This window comes from Pelodiscus sinensis, chromosome 2 (genome assembly GCF_052426305.1).
Source record: "Pelodiscus sinensis isolate ZL-2025 chromosome 2, ASM5242630v1, whole genome shotgun sequence".
NCBI lineage: Eukaryota > Metazoa > Chordata > Testudines > Trionychidae > Pelodiscus > Pelodiscus sinensis.
The window spans coordinates 214,442,566-214,466,199 of record NC_143053.1 but is presented as its reverse complement, the minus strand read 5'-3'; the positions used below and the strand labels follow the sequence as shown (position 1 = coordinate 214,466,199).

Here is a 23,634-nt window from a genome sequence, read left to right as displayed (position 1 = left end):
TGTATGCATGCCCAGCGAGCGAAGAGTGGCTCAGGGTCCTGTAGTCCATGCAGCCTCACATCCATTTGGTCTGAAAAAAGAGAGTTACTCACCTAGTGCAGTAACGTCTGTTCTTCGAGATGTGTGTCCCCGTGGGTGCTCCACTCGAGGTGCTGGGCTCGTCCCGGCGCCGCAAACCGGAGGAATTTTCACTAGCAGTAGCCCCCCCTGCCGGACCGCGCATGCGCGAGCCCCCCTTCGCGCCTTTCATCTGAGCGCGGTCCGGTCTCGTCAGTTTCCTCCCAACCGGAAGCATCTGAAAGACATAAATAGAGGCTCCGAAGCAGGGAGGAGGGTGGGACGTGGAGCACCCACGGGGACACACATCTCGAAGAACAGACGTTACTGCACTAGGTGAGTAACTCTCTTTTCTTCATCGAGTAGTGTCCCCGAGGGTGCTCCACTCGAGGTGAGTACACAGCAGTGGTCCAGCGTGACTTGCGTGCTTCGGACCTATCGCTTTCGGGCTGTAGACAAGACAGCCTGAGCTACCCTCGAATCGGAGTTAAGTATGTTCGCAAGGGCATAGTGCTTAGCGAATGTGAGGGTGGACGACCAGGTTGCTGCACGGCATATGTCCTGCAATGGTACTCCACGAAGATAGGCAATGGATGTAGCTATACCCCGGGTGGAATGAGCACGAAGACCGCTCGGAAGAGACTTGTTGCGCAAGGCATAACATTGCGTGATGCAAGCAACGACCAAACGGGAAATGCGCTGTGCAGAAAGCAGTTTGCCTTTGGAGCGTTCGGCTGTAGAAAGGAAAAGCCGTTGAGATTTTCTAAAGACTCGAGTTCTGTCGAGGTAAAAGGCCAGTGCTCGCCTGACATCTAGTGTGTGTAGACGTACTTCTTCCAATGAGGAGTGAGGCTTCGGGTAGAAAGTCGGTAGAATTATAGGCTCATTTATATGGAAAGCAGAGTTGACCTTTGGCAAAAACGCTGGTTGGACACGCAGGACTGCCGCATGACTGAAGAATTGCGTATACGGCGGATCGGAGGAAAGAGCTGCTAATTCGCTCACTCGACGCGCCGACGTAATGGCAAGCAGAAACACAGTTTTCATAGTGAGCATCCGTAGATCACACGTTGCGAGCGGCTCAAAGGGTGTGCGAGTCAGAGCGTCCAATACCAGAGGTAAGTCCCAAGGCTCTGGTGGGATCCTGTGGGCCGGATACAAGTTGCCTAGCCCCTTCAGGAATCTCTTGGTGATAGGGTGGGCGAACACTGAATAGCCGTCCACGGGAAGACGGAAGGCTGAAATTGCCGCTAGATGCACCCTCAGGGACGAAATAGTTAGCCCCGTCGTCTTTAGATGCATTACATAATCCATTATCTGTTGTATAGACAACAAGTGAGGGTTAAGATCCTTAGCCAAACACCACGAGTGGAAACGGCGCCATTTATAGAGGTAGGATTTACGTGTTGTACTGCGTCTACTGTTAACCAATACGCGTCTCACTTCTTGGGAACATAAAAGTTCCGAAGCTTGGAGCCAACTAGGAACCATGCTGTGAGGTGCAAACGGTCGATGGCTGGGTGAAGAACCGTGCCGTGTTTCTGGGATAGCAAGTTGGACAGTTGCGGTAGTCGTCGTGGGTAGGCCGCTGACATTCTTGACAGCTGCGTAAACCAAATCTGTCTGGGCCAGAAAGGTGCTATCAGAATCACTGTTGCACCATCCAGTGCTATCTTCTCCAAAACCCTTGGAATGAGTGGGAGAGGAGGAAAGGCGTACAGTAACTGGTGGTGATCCCAGTCCAGAAGGAAGGCATCGCCGAGGGAGTTCGTGCCGATGCCTGCTCGTGAGCAATACTGAGGACATTTCCTGTTGTGTCGAGTGGCGAACAAGTCCACTTTGGGAAAACCCCATTGCAAAAAGAGGTCGCGGAGCACTTCGGGATGCAATTCCCACTCGTGCTGTGAGAGGAAATGCCTGCTCAGAGTATCGGCAATAACATTGTCCTTGCCAGGGAGGTATGCTGCAGTTATGGTGATACCTTGTTGAGTAGCCCAATTCCACAGGCGCACAGCCTCCGCACATAGGGAGCGGGAGCGTGACCCCCCCTGCTTGTTGATATAATACACCGTGCATATGTTGTCGGTGAGAATCTGTATGGAATGTCCTCGGATGATGGGCAGAAAGTGCTTGCAAGCCTCGAAGACTGCTCTTAGTTCGAGAAAATTTATATGCTGAAGCGATTCCTGGGACGTCCATAGACCCTGCGCACGGAGCTCCCGAAGGTGGGCGCCCCAGCCGAGTAGAGAGGCATCTGTAGTGATTTGTAGAGCTGGTTTCTGGGCATGAAAGGGGACCCCTATTAGCATGTTGACGGGGTTGTCCCACCATGCCAGGGAAGATCGCACCTGACTGGGCAGAGAAACCACTCTGTTCGTACTGCGCACCCGGGGCGTGTACACAGTGAACAGCCAATGTTGAAGACTTCGCATATGGAGTCTGGCATGCGGAACCACATACGTGGTGGCCGCCATGTGTCCCAGTAGTTGCAGACAGGTAAGTATTCGGGACTTTGGAGAAATTGATACTGATTGCACGAGGTCCTGTATGAGTTGAAACCTCTGTACCGGCAAGTATGCCCTCGCGGTTAGGGAGTTGAGTCTTGCGCCGATAAACTCCAGGTCGCGAGTAGGTGTTAGGAAGGACTTCTCGACATTGATTATGAGCCCTAGGGCTGTGAACAAAGCAGTAGTTGTAGACACTGCCCTTGTGGCCTCGTCGAGTGTGGGAGCCTTTAGCAGGCAATCGTCCAGGTATGGGAAGATTGTAATATCGAGACGTCGCAGGTAGGCCGCCACTACCGCCAGGGTCTTGGAGAAAACCCGTGGGGCTGCCGATAGTCCGAAAGGCAGCACGCGATATTGATAGTGGTCGGACCCCACTGTGAACCGCAGGAATCTTCTGTGCGCCGGGTGTATAGTTATGTGGAAGTAGGCGTCTTGAAGATCGAGGGACGCAAACCAATCCCCTTTGTCGAGAGCCGGGATAATTGAAGATAACGTGACCATCTTGAATTTTTGCTTTCTCAGATGTCGGTTGAGCCGACGTAGGTCCAGGATAGGCCTCCAACCCCCTGATTTCTTCTGGGTGAGGAAATAGCGAGAGTAGAACCCTCTCCCCAAAAAGGGTGTCGGCACCCTTTCCACTGCCCCTAATATGAGAAGGCGTGACACCTCTTGACGTAGCAGCGTCTCGTGAAAGGGGTCCCTGAAAAGGGACGGGGCAGGAGGGGAGGGAGGGGGAAGAGAGGTGAAGGGGATGACATATCCTGAAGTAATTATGTCGTGAACCCACCGGTCGGTGGATATGACAGCCCAACGATGCTGGTAAGGTCTGAGACGATGATGGAATACGCCTTTTGTGATATCCGGAGTCTCTGTTAACGGGGTGGTCCGAAGTCCCTCGATCAACCCATCAAACCTGCTGTCGGCCCTGCTGCTGGACAGGCGTCTTGTTGGGTTGCTGGCGACGCTTTTGGGGCCGTTGCCTAGGCCTCTGTTGCTCGTATGGCCTGGCGCGTGGTGCCGCATATGAGAATGGTCTTTGTCTATTGTAGGGTATGTATCTCTTACGTCTGTAGGGGGGAGTGTACATCCCCAGCGTCTTCAGAGTCGTACGTGTGTCCTTGCCCGAGTGGAAGACCTGATCTGTCGACTGAGCAAAAAGCGATTTGCGATCAAAGGGCAAATCCTCCACCTTGGCCTGCATCTCCCTCGGGACAGCGGCTTGGTGCAGCCAAAACGCCCGACGCATGACTATGGCCGAAGCTGCGGATCTAGCAGCTACATCAGCCGTGTCAAGGGCGATCTGCAGGGCTGTTCGGGCGACTGTGTAGCCCTCTTGTATCACTGCCTTAAGCAACTGACGTTTGGAATCCGGCAAGTGCTCAAATAGAGGGATCAGCTTCGAATAGTTATCGAAATCGTGGTTTGCCAGCTGTGCCGCAAAATTACACATCCTCAGGGCAGAAGTAGAGGAGGAATATACTTTCCTGCCCAAGATATCCAGTCGTTTGGCCTCCTTGTCATTTGAGGGATTCTTGGTCTGAGATGATCTTGTTCTCTGTTGTGCGGCATCCACGACAAGGGAGTTAGGCTGAGGATGTGTAAAGAGAAACTCCATATCTTTCTGAGAGATGAAGTACTTCTTATCCGACCGCTTGTTAGTTGGTAGTGAAGTGGCCGGGGTCTGCCAGATGTCGTTGGCGATCTCAAGTATAGCTTCATCAAAAGGAAAAGCGAGCTTCGACTTTTGTGAAGGTTGTAAATTTTTGAGCAATCGATGTTGTTTCTGTTGCACGTCCGCGGTCTGAACGTCCTGGGATTGCGCAACTCTCTTAAAGAGCTCCTGGAACTGCTTGTGGTCCTCCGTAGTAGACAAGTCCGGAGGGACCACTGCATCATCCTGCGAGGATGAGGAACGCTGCGCCGGGGAATCAGGGCTCTGCTGCCCTTGAAGAGAAGTGTGTTCCTGCTTATCCTCGTGATATTGCGAATCCAGGTCCCCAGCCGAGGATGGTGGCGGTACATAAGGAGCAGGCTCGTCCAGACCGTGTGAAGATTGACGCTGAGAAGAATGCGGTGATCGCGATCGCGAATACCTTCTGCGGCGAGATGAATGAGAAGAGTACTCATGATAATAGCGGTCCTCCCTCCAACTGCGACAGGGAGAGCGGCTGTATCTTCTCAATGTGCCATATCGCCGATGGTAGTCTGTACGGCGTGGGGATCTTGGTGAAAGGGACCTCCTATAGTAGTGTGAGGGCGACCCCGAATAGCGATCCCGATAGTATCGACGCGGCGATGAGCGACGAGGTGACCTATAGTAGGGCTCCCTGGAGGTCGAGTAGCGGTGACTGTGACGATGGTAATCAGCATTGGACAAGGTAGGTGAGTCAGGTCCAGGTGAGAAGGCGACACTGTCCGGAGTTATTGATGGTGTCCGGACCCTGGCAGTCTTTTGCTGAGCTTTGGTTGGCACCGAGGCATCGCAGGCAGGCTGCAGAGGTGCTTGCGTGAGAACAGCTGACAGAGGAGAAGCCTCTGCCACTTGAACGTCTGCCACATGAACGGCAGAGTAAAGGCTCGGTGCAGCTTGATCCCCCGACAGGGTGAAAGCAGGAGGCTGGGCTGGCAGAGACTCCTGCGTGGGAGGTGCATCCGGTGCCGATATGCCCGGCACCGAGGAGCCCAGGGTGGCACCTAAGGAAGGCGCTGCGGGTGCCGTCATGGCTGGCTGCGAGCGCGCATGCGCTGGAACTCCCGGTGCCGGGGCTTCCCTTGCCGGTTCCGCAATCGCCGTTAGAGCCGTTGCCGGCACCGACTCTGCTCTCGATCCCTTCTTGAGCATCGGATCGGAGCTTTTGGGGCCGGCTGTAGTTGGGGCAGAAGAGCTACGGCCCTTGGCTGCCTTGCCCGCGGGGAGTCTCGGCTCATAGCCAGAGCTCCCCGGCTTGCCTGCATTGGCGCTCGGCGTCCCGTGGGTCCTGGGGGCTTGCCCGGGTTGCTGAGGAGATGCAGAGTGCGGCTCGGAGACCTCCGGAGCTTGGAGAGCCTTATTGAAGAGAAGGACTCTCAACCTAAGCTCCCGATCTTTTCTAGCGCGAGCTGTCATCTTCGCGCAGTGACAGCACTTGGTCGGGACATGAGTGTCCCCGAGACAGCGGACACAGCGGGAGTGTCCATCTGAGATGGGGATAGCCTCCTGGCACTGGAGGCACTTCTTGAAGCCGGGTGATCCTGGCATTCTTGAGTCCTTTCCTTTTCCCTTTTTTTTTTTTTTTTTTTTTTTTGTCAATTTCAGTCAGGGAAACCCTGACCGGCCGCTGAAGAAAAGCGGCTTTTCTTTTCTTCTTTCTCTTGTTTTTTTTTTTTTTTTTTTTTTTTTAATAAAGGGGGAACTACAACTATAACAGATAACTACCTAACACTAACTAACAACAACTAGGATGGTTCTTCCCTTCCCCTCAGAGAGGAGAAGGGAGCCTACACTAACTCCGTCTGCGGCTGCGGACGGTTGGAGAGAAACTGACGAGACCGGACCGCGCTCAGATGAAAGGCGCGAAGGGGGGCTCGCGCATGCGCGGTCCGGCAGGGGGGGCTACTGCTAGTGAAAATTCCTCCGGTTTGCGGCGCCGGGACGAGCCCAGCACCTCGAGTGGAGCACCCTCGGGGACACTACTCGATGAAGAAGAGACCATTCCCATTAAATGGGAGGGTCTGGATGGAAAAACACATTTCCTTGGAGAGTCCACTGGTCTGAAGCCACAAGCTGTGCTTCATTACTACTGCCAAGATGATTATCCAGCTGCTGAGTTCACCATGTCCCATGCCATCTGGAGGGAGTGCCTGGCCACCACAGCACCTTTCTCTACCAGGGTGCCATACTCTTGAGTCAAACTCTGTGGGAGAGACTCCTGGAATTTATGAAGGGAGTCTCATTAGTTAACATTTTTCCTGCCCCAGAATGTCTGATAATTTTTCACTGCAAATTGGCCGAGACATAAATTTTCCATTTTCCTTCCAAACATGTCAAGTCATTTGTTCTCTTTATTTCTCAGGGTAGAGATGGAATGCCTATTTTCTTTTTTGTTGGCTGCCAAGGCCACTAGCGGGGCAGGGGCAGGGTGGGTATAAAAGTATTCAAACCCTTTGGGTGTGTCTAGACTACAGTGGACTTTTGTCGACAAAACTATACCTGCATCTACACTACCGCCGCATTCTGTCGACAGTAAGTTGACAGAACGCGGCAGTTTTGTTGGCGGCGGAGAACTTCATTCTATGAGGAATAACGCCTTTTTTCAATAGTACCCTGTTGAAAAAAGGCGCTATTGCATGCAAACTGTGCTTTTTCAAAGAGTGTCAAGACTCTCTTTCGAAAAAGCAGCTTGCTTTGTTGACAGTACTGGTTGTAGTCTAGACGCTTTTTTTTGACAGAAGCTTTGTCGACAGATACTGTCGACAAAGCCTCTGTGGAAAAAGGTGTGCAGTCTAGACATACCCTTTGATAGGAACAAAGTATTTATTTTCAACCCATTTTGCAGTGAGAGGGATGGAGGAAGGAGTTTGCCAGATGGATTTGTCAACCTTGAGGACAGTCATACACTGGCCATTTCCTCCACTTCCAACTCCAAATTCTCAGCCACCCAATGAAGCAGGGCCTGGTGGTCCAAATTGTCTGACAGGGGTCCCGCAAGGGTTCTATGACCACTTCATCAGAGGATGAAGATGAGGACTGTACCACCGGTGGAAGGCCCGGGTCCTCCGCAAGTGCAGGAGATTTAGGATGAGATTCAGCCATAGCCATTGGGACCAGAGGAGCATTCGAAGGCATTGGTGTCATCAGGGATTTTGGTCCCACACTACTCCCAGAAGGTATTCCATGAGGACCTTTCAAGGGTTTAATGGCCCCAACTGGAGAAGCACAAGTGTGTGTCTCTGAAATGGGTCCTTTGCTTGATGATCCCTTCAGAGGACAAGGGTGGAGACAGTGAATTAAAGCAACCATTCTGACTCATCTGCAGCCCAGAATGAAGAGGGAATTGGCACAAAACAGGGAAATGGTAAGGCTGGCACAGCATATGTCTCTACTGTACCTAGTGCCAGAAAGGGAACCAATCACTGATACCAAGGTCAGAATTCTATCCCTTCCTTGGCCACCAGCAGTCCTATTTTCCCTTAATATTTCTCCTTTATTAGAGGAACATTATCCAGTCTCATTTGGCTCCAGTAGTTAATCTTATTTTCATTTTCTGCCTCTTTTTAGGTGAGAGGCTTTTTTGTATTATGTTCAGAAGATTTTAACAATTTGCCACTACAAGTTGGACCTCCTTAGTCCGGCACCTGACTGGTCCTGGATGAGGGATTTTGACGGACCAGAAAAGGAAATTTCTGGGCCCCCTTTGTCAGTGCCACCCCCATCCATGGCCTTGCTGCCAGCCTCCCAGCCACCTTTCCCCTGCTGTCGGCCCCTCCACACGCAGGGCGCCTGGCCCCATCATGGCAGCCTCACTGCTGGCACAAGTCGACCCACTGCTAGGCTCCCAGCCTCATGGGGCAGCCCCCCTACTGGGGTCCAGCTGCGCCACCAGGGGACAGGGTAACACCCCACTTGGGCTTCAGCCTCGGTCGGCAGCCCTGCTGCCTTCCAGACTTACCAGGCAGCTCCACGGGCAGCAGCGGGGCTGCCGCGCTCTTTGCTGTGCCCAAAGCAGTTTCCGGATTCCTGACCCTGCCACCAGGCAGCCCTGTGGTCAGGCTGCTGGCCCTGTTGGACAACCGGGAAGCTGCGCTGCTTGGCGGTAGTGGGGCTGCCAGGCTCCTGGTTGTGCTGCCGGGTTGCACTTATTGCTGGGCTTCAGCCCTGCTGCCTCCTGCCCTAACCCTAGCTCCCTGCAGTGTTGCCACCACGTGGCAGTCCTACTGCTGGGCTTCTGCTTCGCTTCCACAGGGCAGCCCCACTACTAGGCTCTAGTCTAGCCCCACTGCAGGGCTCCCAGCAACAAGCCCTCCACTGGGACTCTCCGGTCCTAGGACATCCATTATCCTGCTAGGCCAGGGATATTGCCAGACCAGAGTCCAGGTTAGAGAGGTTCAATCTGTTTTGCTAAATTACTCATTTCAGAACATCAGTAACCAAACAATGGCAATTTTCTTTAGGTTAATAAGTAGACCTAGGTATTAATGAATGAATTAATGAACCAGACATTCACTTATGGGTTCAAATCCTATCTAAGTCACCACAAAGGGAAAATAATTTGGTGGTTTTTGTTTTTCCTACAATCTAATACACTTCTGGCCATATAATAAAATCCCTCCACATTCTAGCAGTCTTTGCTAAACAGAGAGTTATGATTGATTAGTCACAAGTAAGATGCGTTTCGCAGAATTATGTGGTGAGTCTTGCAAAATTCTTTGTAAAATTATGTCTGATTCTTAAGTAGCAAATTTACAAATTGATCACATCTAATATAATCATAAAGTAACTTACCAAAGAGATTTTACACCAGTCAATATTGAACTGAGTACGAAATTTTTTATCACAAGTTATTACAGGTTCCATTTCTTGGCTGCATCTCAGCTGATTTTGTGGGTTTTCCACTTCTCGTAAGCATGAAGAGAATGGAACATCTGCACCAACCATAACATACACACTGCAGAAAAAGATGTGTGACAAACTGTTGCCAGGATATCCATTAATAAATAAATATCTAACAAACAGAGTCTAGTCATCTGCATTCCAATGATCACCATAATTCATTTCTAAAAGTTTTAGGTGTGTTTTAAGGGCTATAACATTTTTTTCCAATGCAGGCACCATGAACTAGGACCATACTGTTTCTCTACTTACTTAATACATTCCAACTATTTCCTGAGTGCATAATGTAGTGTGTGATTATGACTAGCAGTGATTAGTTTTTATTAAAAAAAATATGAAGTTCAAAGTTCAGGAGTTTGAGGTAAAAACAATAAATCATTGATAAAGTACTTCAGAAAGTTCTGTTAAAATACATCCATATCAGATGAGCGAAAAGGATGTGTTATGCTCAGCATAGTATTCTTGAAAATTCATGGATGTAAGCACTTCTTCCCACAAATAAATTGTGAAAAGTATGTGACAATGCTTTAACTCAGAACGGCAATTTTTAATCCCTTGTTGATGCCAACTGCCAAAACATACAGCTTCCCTCACTAAATTCCACAATACAGTTATGCATGGTCAATACAAAATTTTGCAACACATAGAAAACAGAGCGTGGGACAAAAACTGATTTTAGTGTCAAAGTTACGTACAAGATAGGGACTGTAGGTTACGTACAAGATAGGGACTGTAGGTATGTTCTTAAGTTGAATTTGTATGTAAGTCGGAACTGGTACATATTGTAGGGGAAACTCTAGCCAAACATTTTTTTTAGTTTTGGATAGCATAGGGAAAGGTTAACTCCCCTCTAATGTTTGTTTTGCTGTCTGTTCCCCTGTTCAGAAGATTTCACATCTATTTCTGTCCCTGTGACAAACTCAGGACTAAAGGAGTAACTCATCAAATACCAAACAGCTCTGCACCATGCTTTGAGCTAATAGCTTTATTTCCACACACCACCCAGGGTTCTAGGAGGAGGGTCCTTTTTTTGCTAACACAATGAGGCCACGCACTTTGTTTGTTTTGGTGGAGTCTTTGTTTGCCCAGGGAGCCCAGCATGTATAGGGGGAGGAGGGGCGGAGAGGCTGCTTTTGTCTGCTGTTTGGCAGCCTGTTGCTCAGGGGAGGGGGCAGCCTGTTGCTGGCAGGGGGGGAGGGGGGAGGCGTGCAGGATGCGAGGCCGCGGGGGGGGGGGGCAAGCGGGCGTGGGGAGGCACTTTTCCTCTGCCCGGCAGCTCTGCGGGATCCCTGTCCCTGTGGCCAGCTGCTGCAGGCAGAGGCCAGTTGGAGCCGGCGGAAGAGGAGGAGGAGGTGGATTCTAGGACCCAGGTGAGCAAGCCCCGGGGACGCTGCTGCGCTCCAGGAGCCCGGCATGTATAGAGGGGAGGAGGGGCAGAGAGGCTGCTTTTGTCTGCTGTTCAGCAGCCTGTTGCTCAGGGGAGGGGGCAGCCTGTTGCTGGCAGGGGGGTGGGGGGGGCAGCGGGCGTGGGGAGGCACTTTTCCTCTGCCCGGCAGCTCTGCGGGACCCCAGTCGGAGCCGGCCCGAGGAGGAGGAGGATCCTAGGACCCAGGTGAGCGAGCCCCGGGAATGCTGCTGCGCATGTGCGGGAGTTGCCTCACCCCGTTCGTATCTAGGGATCCGATGTAAGTCGGATCCACGTAAGTCGGGGACTGCCTGTAGAAGAATTGCTACTGTACTGATAATATTATTCATATCATTTTCATACTTCTCTCAACTGAAATTAAAAATGAAACTGATACAAAAAATAATCTGCTGCACTAGAAAGTCATCAGGGTCCTTGAAGTAGAATTTAGGTCCCTTTTGCTATGGAGTACACAGAGCATAGTCTGAGCAATGCTCAAAACAACACAGATGAAACTCTTAACACCATCTTACATACACTGATGTGCTTAACACAGGATGAGGAAACGGCTATCTTTTTAGCTTATGTCTTTTTAAAACTGCAGGAGTTAGTTTCCTAGCTAGCACATATCATAGTAAATCATAAACAATCCACCTTAAGAGTTTGCTCAATGAACAAATGTCATTGATACCTTAGTTTGGGGTTATGTAGCAGATTCCCTTTAGCTCCTGTTCAATTGTAGTAACAGACTTCAAGAAGTCTCTCAATGGAAAACACAGGAAAAAGGAAACAAATTCTCAAGGTGTATTTCTCTTGTAAATTGTTACCTGCACATTTTTAAAAAAAATCATAAAACTTCTAAAGCAAGGATATAAACTCCTTCCCAAGCAATATTAATCAGTGAGCTCTAAACTTAAGAGCTATAGTATTGAAAGATGTAGATTTAAATGCGTCTATGATATTTGGAATAGAATGCATACTTTTTCTGAGGTCTATGTTGTAGAATTTGGGAATCATGAATCAAACTTAAGCTCTGCAGTTACTGGGATATAAGGACACGGTCTACACAGCACCCTACACTCAAAATAAGATATCTATTTTGCGCTACACAAACTGCATATCTTATTTAGAATCTATTTCGAAATAGTTTATTTTGAAATTTGGCACATCTACACAGTGCCAAATTTTGAAATAACGTACTAATTCAAGCCATCCCTTATGAGGCTTGCAACGAGGTTTACTGGAATGGTGAAATAGCACACCTGTTATTTTGAAAAATATTTAGAAATAATGAGCAACTTGTGTAGATATGGGGTAGCTATTTTGGGATATCCCAAAATAGCCGTGCAGTGTAGACGTACCCTAAGACTGGAATTAAAAGAGTCATATTTCCTTCCATCTGTTTTATAAGCAGGAAAAACTGTTAATGTTTCTTAGACTGTATATTCCCTTGGGAATGGACTGCATCTATGTATAGCACCTAATATCAAAAGACCTTAATCCCTACACCTGACCTGGAGCCTCTGGGCACATACATATTTTTAATAATTTACATATATCTAATAATGATTACCAAATGTTAGTGCTTTAAAAGTAACTTTACAAAAGTCTTGAATACCTGAGAGGAACATTAAACACTTGAGTGACACTTATTTTGAATGCTAAAGATTTGTCAACAGACTAAGTATACATGCTTGTGCTTACCCCTCTTTCATATCATTAATAGGAAGTGGAACTCTGCCTCCCCTGTCTAGAGCTGAGGTGATGTTTATAGCATTCAAACGCTCTGGTTGCCACACATTTTTCACTGCTCCAAGAAAATCTCCAAGAACCTCACTTGCTAGCATTTCTTCTACATTCATGTTCTTTATGAAGAACTCCGCTTGATATGGTAAAAGAAAATCTAATTGTGAAGGAAAAGAGTTATGTACTTATTACAAAAGATCTAAAATAGTGGTTGAGTGCTACAGTACTGAATTTAAAAAAACTGATCAATTGTCTTCCTAAAATCCTTTTATGAATCAAGTTATATTCTGAATCTCATCTGGACACTCTTGTTTAACAATCAAACTATGTTTATTTATAGTATCACCAGCTATTCTTGAAAGAAGCATTCAAGCTTTGCCCTCCTGATGGAGCTATTGGAAACTCCCAATCGCTCCCCTTTAATTGGTTAACTGGTTATTTAGCCAATTAAACTTGATTTTACATCCCTACTATTTACATCTCACTTTAGTATCATCCTGCCTAAGTAATCAGTAAGTTCAAAATGTACAAACTGTCCACACTCACAATTAGAATGGTTTGCTAAATGCTAAGAAGAGCTGAGAAGATAACTGAAATATATGTTAAAAAATTAATCAGTTTGATCAAACGAAAACTGGTTTTTTCCCTAGACTTTTCAGTTAATTGAGAGGTTCCAATTTCAGTATATTCCAGAGCAGGGATTCAAACTTCTATTTCCAACACACCTGGTAGATGCCCTCACCACTGGGCTAAATATTATTAGAGCAAAGCAGAAGCAGCAACATCCCCACAATCTTCACCGCCTCTTCCTGAAACCTTTTTGTGAATGGTCAAAATTATGAGTGTCATTCACAAATAGATTTAGGTTGATCAAATCATATTTGAGTGAAAATTCAATTTGTCTGAAAATTTGCTATAATTTTAAGGCAGATCAGTGGTTCTAGTAATTTTAAGAGGATTTATATTGTTTACAGTTTTGAACTGTGACTTATTTGCAACTTGGTTAACTTGAAATATCTACTTTTTTAAATGTCAAAATTACCTCAGAACTTTGTCTGCTGTGCCTGAGTTTTATGTGCATCTATTTTGTATATTGTGCATCTGCATCCTGTGCATGCTCATAAATTCAATATACACATCTCATTTTTCCCCATAGATAGATATTCTAAAAGCTCTTAGAAGAAGCCAGGAGCAGTGCTCAGAGCTCTGATAAAATAAGAATCTTTTTGTCAAAATTTAAAGGAATTTTCATTTTTACAGGTATCTTAACTCAATTACATATATTTATGTCTTCTTTTCTGATTTTACAGATTGCTGAATAGTTTATTTATATTATTTTACAATCTTGTTACAAACTGTACTGAGGAACACAGGTTTTCCTAAATGAATGTTTAAATCATTTCCATTCCTCTTGGAGATGCTACTTGATTTTTTCACTTGGTTTATTTATTTAGTTTTGCACTTTTAAATTTAGTAAAACAGCATTTCACAATCTTCCATGATAAAACAGATGTACTTGTTAAGTATGAGAGGGTCTATAGTACAAATAAGCATAGTAACATTAAGAAGATGAATAGGATGTTCAAACTAGAGAAAATATATGCAAAACATTATTACCTGGCATTTTTCCTTGCTTATTTTGAGATTAGATTAGATTAGATTAGATTAGATAGATAATTTTGTGATCACATACCAGTTTTCTTTCTTCTTTGACCACCAATGAAGTCATAATCTAAGGTTTTGGACATCAATCTATTGCTATGGAAGTGACTGTCACACATTCACTTATGATTTGACTGTAGTGAATCATTTCACAATTACCTAAATGCATTTGGGGGGATTTTCTTCCCCTGGTGATACATCACCTAATTACCTCATTATGTTGTAGGGATTTAGCAATGAAATAAGTACTAATTTCATGTTCAAGAGATGAATCAAAGCTAAAAGCCTGTGTGTGTTACTATTACAATTAGGGAATGAAAGCTCAATATTGCAGGACATGAGCATTCCAGCTCTGATTCAGAAATGCACTTAAACACATGCCTAAAGTTAAGCATATGAGCAGTCCCATTAAAATTAATGGAACTAACCATGTACATAAAGTTAAGTGTGTACATAAATACATTACTGGATTGAGGCCAGATGCTCACTACACTACAATGTTGGTCCCTACACGACAATTTGAAAAGGAAAAAAAAACCCACTGTTGCTTCTTGACGCATGTATATTTTCTGATAATAGGACATATTCTCTACTCATGAAAATATAACATTGCCAGTGGCAGGAATAGGATTTCTATATATGGAATAAGAGAGAACACACCCAATATATCTACATAATAAACTAAAACAAAGCAGAGAAGTTACTCACAGAAAAAGCAGGGGGTGCTGAGAAGAACATGTCACAGTGGTGAGAAGAGAAAGAGAATGCAGTCCCTTACCTTATCTTAAAACAGTCACAAAAATGCACATAACACAGTATCTCTTTTGTATATGACACTTATTTTGCCTAACCATTGAAATGCCAAATACAACGATACTCAGACTAAGGCTCTGGAGCTGCAAGTGGCTCCTGTGGCTCTTTACAGGACATATTAAAACACTCTGTGATTTAATTATTAACCAATCAGGATGCTTTTACTATATTAACCAATTGCAGTTGATACAATAATAGTACTCAATCACACACACACACACACACACACACACACACACACACACACACACATACAAACTATATATACACACAAACTACGTATTTTCGTTGTCATACTCTTTAAATATGAATATATAATACTATAGCAGATAAACCAATAAATTCACACTTTTTGGTAATGCTGATCATTTGGCATTTGAACCACTACTGTCCTGTCTAAGTATTACTGCAGTCCTAGTCACTGAGGTAAATTACATTTCTTTTGCACTTATGCATCCTTTTTGACTAACCTGCACACCTTCTATGTTTCAGATTAATGTACATACCTTCTGCTGACATTATATTAATGATCAAGTTATGTCTTGCAGTTTCAAAGGTGCGCCTGTTGTAAGCAGTGATCTAGAATAAAATCAGATGACACCAAAATACAAATATGAAAACCAAAATTAATGAATTCAGCACAGAAAAATATTGTTTTTCTTAATTTAAAAATATTAATATATGAAATATTTTTTATTTTTGAATACTAGAAAAAATAACGTCCATGGACTGTAAATATAGAAATATGAAAGATAAAATGGATGTGCAAACCAACTCGTTTTGATGGAGCACCATATCAAATAAAGACAGTTTAGTGGGATTTGTACACTAGTCTATCTAGTTATTTCTACAGCACTAATATTCTCAGCTGTTGTATGGATGACAGATTGACAAACAAGCGGATGGTCTACCCTAAGTGCTGTATTCTTTTCTCTCTCAGATCCATTTCAGGAATAGGAGGGAGCAGGATGTTTTTCTCCCCGTGTGTTTTTCTTCTTTTATTGACCTAAGTATGATAAAGCCAAAGAGTAAAAATGCAGTTTTTGTTACATCCTGAAGGCTGTAAGATTTCTGTTCATTCTTAGCTCCTAGTAGAGCTAATCTAACCTGTGATATTTATAGGAGGGGGAAACTTTATAAAGTCTTTAAAAGATGGTCCCTGTCCCAGTTTTATATTTGTACAGTGCCTAGCACAACGCAACCTAGATCTGTGACTGGGCTTCTAGGCATTACTGCATTACAATTAATAAGAATTCCAGAGGTTTTATGTTAGATGGTTTGAAAATTAGTTGGAGATGCAAAGTATATGCTCCTTATTTTTGGAAAAAATAAAAATATGTCTGATATAAATTACTACAAGTACATAGAAAGGTACTTTTTAAATTCAGGAAAGGGCTATGGTGTTCATCTGATGGTCAAGTATAGTCTCTAGTGATTAGTCTATCACTGTGTTGAGAAGTTATTATATGACTGAATTCATAAGAATTTTGTAATATGATCTGGTATAAGAATAACATATTTTTTCCTCTCCTTTCTCCGCCCTCCCCCCACATTACCCGAAAACACAGGTGTCTCATAACACAAACAAAAATAGATGGTCTCTGACCAAAGAATCTTAAAATCTAGCTTGACATGATTAAACAAAGGGAGGTAACAAAATATCAGAAGGTAGAGGGCAGGACTGTGATTAGGGATGTTAAAGTTGACGTTGAATAATTGTGTAACCTCGTCAAATTTTAATGGTGACACGACTATACAACAGTGCTAGGGGTCAGTACACTCCCAGCCCCGCTCCCGGGGAGCCCCCTGCCATCCCATGCTGCTGCCTCTGTATCAAAGATCTTTGCACCTGTGCAAAGCCACACTGATCTCAATAAGAATCTATCTAGCAGAAATGATTCATGTTAACAGATCCTGATGTAGGTTTGGAAACACACTGTTTAATAAAAGAACTATATTTAAAACAGATTGTTCAAGCAATCCTGAGTTCTGATTCTGCAGCTGTTTCTGCACTAGTTCATGTGTTATGCATGTGGTTAGTGCCACTGAAATCAATGGGACTAATAATGTACATAAAATTAAGCATGTGCTGAACTGGTGTTTACAGTTTTATCTTTGGAGAAAAACAAATTAATAAAATGTAGAGAAGCCATTAATCAAGGATTTAACACAAATATATGCCTGTCCAAACAAAATTGGTGAAACTGGTAAGTTAATTTAGCAATTTTTTCATAGTGTTGTGAGCTGCAGACTTCCTCCATTCATTCCTTAATATGTGATGTGGGACCAAATGCATGTCAGAGAATCATGCAGTTTTTGCCTTTCAATTGCTGTTCTCTGTATAATTAGTACTTAGTTACAACAGTGATTTTTGTCAGCATTATTAATTATGAGATCAGAAAAATGTTTTGATGTTTACTTTTGTAACTGGATAATTCATCACTGAGGGATTAAAAAGTAAAAAAAATCTGTTCACTGATTTAACAACTACTATTTGTTTGCACTGAAGGGAAAGAAAAGTGGCATATAGGAAGATGAGTGCAAAGGTAAATATTTAGATACTTCATTTAATTATGAATTTATTTTGCACACTATTTTATATTAAGTGATAAACATTTAAAAATGAAAGACAACCTTCTGATGCTTTTAAAAGAAGTACCTCAATGACGGTGGGTTTGCCCACATTTTCTATAGTTGGTGATCCATACAGCACCCCATCACTATAAGGTGTCCTCTGAATGTAACGGAGCCATCCAGGTCTGTCAGGATAACCCATTAAGTTGGTGTTAAATGTTATAGGATCATTACTTATCTCACCTAGATAAGACAATATTAAAATATTTTCAAAAAATGACTTTATGCACCTTCTTTTTTGAAGTTTCCATTAAATCATTTTGGATTCAGTTTTGTCATATAAAAACAATTATTACAATTCTTTGTAACACAGTACTGCAGTTACATGGGAAAATAAAAAAAATGTAATTTCTTATTGTCAAAAGTGCCGTTTGAGAGCCACACCCCTGAGTCCATACCCCAGCATGTGTAATTGGCAGGAATCACGTATTAGAAATTTATAGCCAATAACAGAGTGGAATGTGCTTGTACTTTCTTAGATACCTATTGACCCTTTGTACTTCTACCCAGCAATTGCTAGGTCCTGATTTCACAGGGTTTTTAGACTCCCAGAACACTAAAGCATCTAGCCTCCCTACCAACCAAAGAAAAGGCTCCAAATGCCCAATATTTTCAAGCAATAAACAACTTTAAATTTTTAAAAGATGTTAGAGACCATATCTATCTCTGAAGACTTTACAGTAGGAAGGAGCACAATATTTTTTTCATACTTTAACATGTATGGTCAAGGCAAGACACACAGGTCCTTAGAACTGACAACTGGGCAACAAGGTTGCTTAGACTATGCCAATTTTCTTCCACAATTTGATCTGAGGAAGTGGGTCTGGCTCACGAAAGCTCTTCCAAATTTACCTCAGAAGACTGACAAGAGACCTAACAGGAAATGCAATCCTTTCTGACAAACACTTCCAACAAGCTCATGCCACATAGCAGAAGAGAGAAAGGATTTTAAGTAAATTGTGATATCCTAAAAGGGAGGAAGATTTCTCTGAGGCCATTTTAACTAGTAAAATAACACATAAATATGGTGTGCTAGCCTTTTAAGGGTAGGCTCGTCATTGAACACTGTCCTGTTTCTGATTTCAGTATAGCTCTAAGGAATGTTGTGACTTGTAGTTCCTAAAGCTGATGAGTGTTTCAGACTGCAGGCAAGATCTGCTGGGAAGAGGGTAAATTAAGCAACTCCTTTTCCTCACAGCAGGAGAATGCAGATAAAGTATGGGAGCTGTGAGAAGGAAGTGTCTTAGAATGAGATAAGGGCCATAATAGGTCAGACCAATAGTCCATTTAATTTAATGTACCTTGAATTTTCTGACAGTGGCCAGTGCCAGGTGCCCCAGAGGGAATGAACAGAGCAGGTAATCAAGAAATCCAGTGGTCCCCAACGTTTTGGGGCTGCTGGGAGCCGGGGGGCGGGGCTGCTCACACGCCGCGCGTCCGGGGGCGGGGCCGCTCATGGGCATGGGGACGGGGCCAAGCATGCACCGTGCGCCCGGGGCAGGCACTGGCATGTGCCACGACCCCGGGTAGGGGCCGCCCAGGTGCCGCACGTCCAGGGCCGGCACCAGCATGTGCCGCGACCGTGGGGTAGGGGCCGCCCATGCGCCCGGGGCTGGCACCTGCCGGATGCTCAGTGGCGGGGCCAGCCCATATTGCTCCACGGGTGCACATAAATGGCCCGGTGGGCGTGATGGCGCCCGCGGGCGCTGCGCTGGGGACCACTGAAGTAATCCATCTCTTGTCACTCATTCCCAGCTTCTGACAAATAGAGGCTGTGAACACCATTCCTACCTACTCTGGCTAATACCACTGCTGGACTGATCCTTCATGAACATATCTAGTTCTTTTTTGATATTATTGGCCATTTAAAGTATTGCATAGAGAACTGGATGGCTGCAGAAGTGTGGGGAAAGGCAAGTGAAGACGAGACCTTGGGAAAAGGAACATATGGGCTTCAGGTGTGAACCGAGCACTTGTTTGCTTTTCAGCCCAAGGATTCAGCTATCAGTCCAGGGCAGGAATAATTTCCCATTCACTCTACTACATGAATGGAGTGAAAGTTTGCACAGACATTCAGGAAGAGAACCTGTAACCTAGAATGGGAAACATCAGAAAAAAGACTGTACAGACTCTGAAGAGACCCAGGAAGTGGCATTTGTTCCCCAATGTCAATTTTAATACATCAACCATCTGATACGTGGATTGTTTCAAAGTCCTTCTCCAAAAAAAGCTCTATGATGCTAAGAATCTGGCAGAGCAGATTTGTCATACACAATACTTTTAAACAAGGACTTTATTGCAAATGTAGGACCTTATTACCATTATGGAATTCATGATGCCTTTGGGATAATTTCAGTGGATCCTGGGGTCACAGCTGCACAAATAAGAAATTCATGCTGTATCTGTGTAACATGTCTAAGTGATGGAATGGGGTAGCAAGGTTCCAGAGGCAATCTTCAATTAGAAAAGGACTTTCAAATTCCTTCCACTTATATCCCAAAGTGGTTATCTCGGGAGGCAACAAACTGGGCCTGAAATAAGCACATTTCACTTTATTATTGGACGAGACACAAATTCTGCAGCTCTGTAAACCAGAATGCACCAACACACGGAGCACAAACTCAAGAGAAAAGGTCTGTCAAAACAAACACCTTTAGAGAAGGTTAGAGAAAATTAAAACAAATCAAGTAATTTTTGCTCCTGAAAATATTTGTAACATAAGGTATTCAAACGAAGGCTACTTTTCCCCAATGTGGTTTCAAAGTGCAATCTTCTAAAATCAAAATTTAAAAAATTATTGTGAAGTAGAACATTTCAATTTTACCTGTATTTGCTTCTAGAAAACTAAATAATGTATAAGCAAACTAGGAAAACATCATTTATTTTCATATAGGTTTTGAGGTGAATTCAAACCTATGTTTTCTATATTGCTAATGGTCTTCCTTAGGTTTTCATTCATGGATGTAAGTCATTACTACACTTATGAAAGTATAGCTCTTTCTATGACAAAGATTACTTTATAATTTTTAAGTTACTGCATGTAGAAACAACAAGATTGAAACCAAAGGAGCTTTTGTTATCTTTGAAAGAAAAAATAATCTCTGCTCTACGCAAAAGACATAAAATTTTAATTTTAAATGTTACTTGTGTGTTCAAAATTGTTTTACTAAATTTGTAAGATGCTTTTTGACACAAATTGTTAATATCAGCATTTATTTTGTAATAAACTGAGACTCTCTCAAAAGGGTCATTTTTACAATAACCATTATATAACTATCTTTTCAAAATCACAATTAAGCTTATAAAACTACAATTTCGTGGAACAGCAAAAAAGATTAGATTGCCAGATTCTAATCTTAGATTCATACCATGCATTACTGAACATTTCAAAATTCATAACTGGGCTTCTCAAGACACACAGCAATACTGTCTGTACACACCTCTCATCTCACAGTGTAGATTAACATGTAAAACTACTTGAAATTATTCACTTAGAAGATTCCACAAAAATTAAAAGTGTTGAAGTGATATATATTAAATACTATATCCATAAGTATTCTAGATACACTTGAAATCTTGAATTTAAAAATAAAAATATTTTTCTATAACATGAAAAATCTAAGCATCCCATACCAGGCTTTGGATAAGGAGGAAACTCCCCCTTAAAGTATTCTCTTTCCAAAACATGAACAAAAAGAACTCCAGCAGAAGGGTATACATTCCGATCAGAGTGCACCTTAGAGAGAATCGTGTATACTGAAAAGCAGAAGGAAAGATAAGAGACAGAAAAGCAAAAAGTGAGACATGCTCTAGACAATACAGCATGCATTACCATGGAAATTTTCATTTCTAGGAAGGGAAAGCAACAAGCATTAGATACCTGTTAATAAGTTTTTTTATAAGTTTTGTAGGTTTAAGTACATAATGCAAAACAAATCCTCTCGACTATTATGTATCATCCAAGTTTTGTCCAAGATTCCAGTAAACAAAAATAGACAGTTTTTAATATTGCAAATGCTAAGCAGGAACTTACTTTTATAATAATAATAGATAATGAAAAAGCCAATGAGTATTTTTGGAAACATATTTATTTGTGATATTCCATATATCAATAAAAACACATACAAATGTATAATATAATGTCTGCTGTATTTTTAACAACAAAAATAAGGAAACAGAAGGGATAAAGTAGCATATACTGGCTTAATATCTTGTTTTAAAACAATTAAATATGAATATTTAGCCAAATACAGTACATGTTTGTGAAGGCTGTTCGTATGCAAGCAAGAACTTCATTATTATACCTTATTGTAATTTTTCCTTGTTCATTGTTATTCTGTATTTGTACACTACCAATAGCCTCAGAATATAGGTAATATTCTTCATGCAAGGCTCCCATGGACATATATGGTAGTTCTGTGCACAAATTGTGGATAGAATTAATTATATTAACCACACCATGCACCAAAGGTAAAATAAACATTTCATAATTTCTCAGTGGCATTTTTTAAAATATTAAGTATTTACTAATATAATTGTGGTTTTGTCCTCTAACTGCATCTCATGTCCTAATTAAGACATAGTATCAAAAGTGTATATAAACTATATATATAAAGTTATCTTAAATTACATAGCAGACATAATGTAAATTTTAATTTCTTTCTATTGCTCAAGGGAAAATTCAGAAGCTAAATTTTAAAGGAGTCTTCTTCCAGCCTTCCATTTTACACCCGCAGAAAACCAGGTATTCAAGTAAAAATAGACATATTATAATTTTAATTTGCAGTTATTAGAAGGTTCAAAATGGAAGGCCAATTTTAAAATCGGTCCCTATACATGTGATATAAAGTTGCTTAATTTTATATATGGCACTAATCTACACAATAACATAACACTTAGTTGTGACATCTTATCTTCCCATACGTGAAAAAAATCACATTCTGTCAAATTAAAATTTTACAAGTTTTATACATACTAGGTGCATTCACAATAACCATAAAAATGGACAATTCCAATCTATTTCCTTTCCTCATTTAAATTATAAATGTGAACTCTTTTAGAACAACTGATTTTAATGTGTGAAACCCCAATGAAATTTTCACAAACACTGGAAAAATCAGATTGCACACAATTCACACAAATTCACATTGTGCACACCTGGCTCTAGGTTTGTTCAGCTGCAGAATTATACAACTGTGGGAGACCTTGTTTCAGAGAACAGTAACTTGTACTCATGAAAAACAGCTTTGATGGTAATCAAATCAGACCCACTCAGTGCTCCTTTCAGGGATAAGCTTTGAAAAACACTGTGTCAAGCAGCATTTCATGGCAATAAGATGGGCTGGCATATAATGATAAATCATCAAAAAACCTTCTACAACTGCCTAAGTCTGGAAAAGAATATGTATTTGTCATAGGCTATCAGGAAATTAAAATTAACTTGCTCGTTGAGTCCCCAGTTGTCATTCCCATGAGTCAGGCTACAAAATATGGTAAGTATGCTAGACAAAATATCTGCAAAATCTAGATTGATGCCATAAATTATTAAATGCATAGTATCCTGAAGATGTTTCTGGATTTTTAAAAAAATATCTTCTATAGCTATCCTAGACTGAAGTTATTTCTCATTCTGTCTATTCACAGAAATAATAAAACATACTGTCAGATAGTAGGGATGTAAGCAAGTAGTCAACTACCCGATAAGCCTAGGCTTATCCAGTAGTTGAGTCGACTACTCACATAAGAGGCAGCAGCGGGGAGGAGGGCAGAGGAGGCTGCCACGAAGCAGCCTCTGTCTGTGGTCAGCCCAGGCCACCACAGACAGGGACTGCTCCAGGCAGGCAGGCAGCCCGGCTCAGTCCTGGCTTGCGCCAGAGCCAGGATCTATCCCCACTGCAGCTGTGCGGTTTAAATGTAGTAGGAGCCAGGCTGCCTGTGCATCCTGCTCCTACTACATTTAAACTGCAGAGCCACAGTGGGAATAGGTCCTGAACCCAAAGTGAGCCAAGATTGAGTGCCTTCACTTATTGACTAATTGTGTAGATGATAAAAATTCTATCGACTTCATGATTAGCTAATTGCCTATCTCTTAACATCCTTATCAGATACTAGAAGACTTTTGTCTTGATAATTTGGGATTCACAAGGTTATAATGCCTTCTTCATCAAAACTTAAAATAAACTCCACTTTATATTTAAAGTGGCCAATCCTCAGCTCATAAA

At 43.0% G+C, this 23,634-nt stretch overlaps 1 protein-coding gene across 8 annotated transcripts in view; it reads right to left on the bottom strand.

Annotated features, from left to right (window-relative positions):
• Window positions 1–23,634, bottom strand: part of SGCE (sarcoglycan epsilon) — a 66,212-nt gene that overhangs the window by 18,313 nt on the left and 24,265 nt on the right. For 4 of the 8 annotated variants that reach the window (XM_075922351.2, XM_075922350.2, XM_075922354.2 and 1 more), the window contains 5 exons: window positions 21,047–21,169; window positions 17,439–17,596; window positions 15,286–15,358; window positions 12,263–12,461; window positions 9,046–9,208 (listed from right to left, as the gene is read on the bottom strand). In XM_075922351.2, the coding sequence (XP_075778466.1) occupies window positions 9,046–9,208; window positions 12,263–12,461; window positions 15,286–15,358; window positions 17,439–17,596; window positions 21,047–21,169 (716 nt within the window). Of the gene's footprint in view, window positions 1–9,045; window positions 9,209–12,262; window positions 12,462–15,285; window positions 15,359–17,438; window positions 17,597–19,732; window positions 19,945–21,046; window positions 21,170–23,634 lie in introns of those variants that run through there. The other 4 variants (XM_075922356.2, XM_075922355.2, XM_025180336.3 and 1 more) reach the window with 2 other exon arrangements.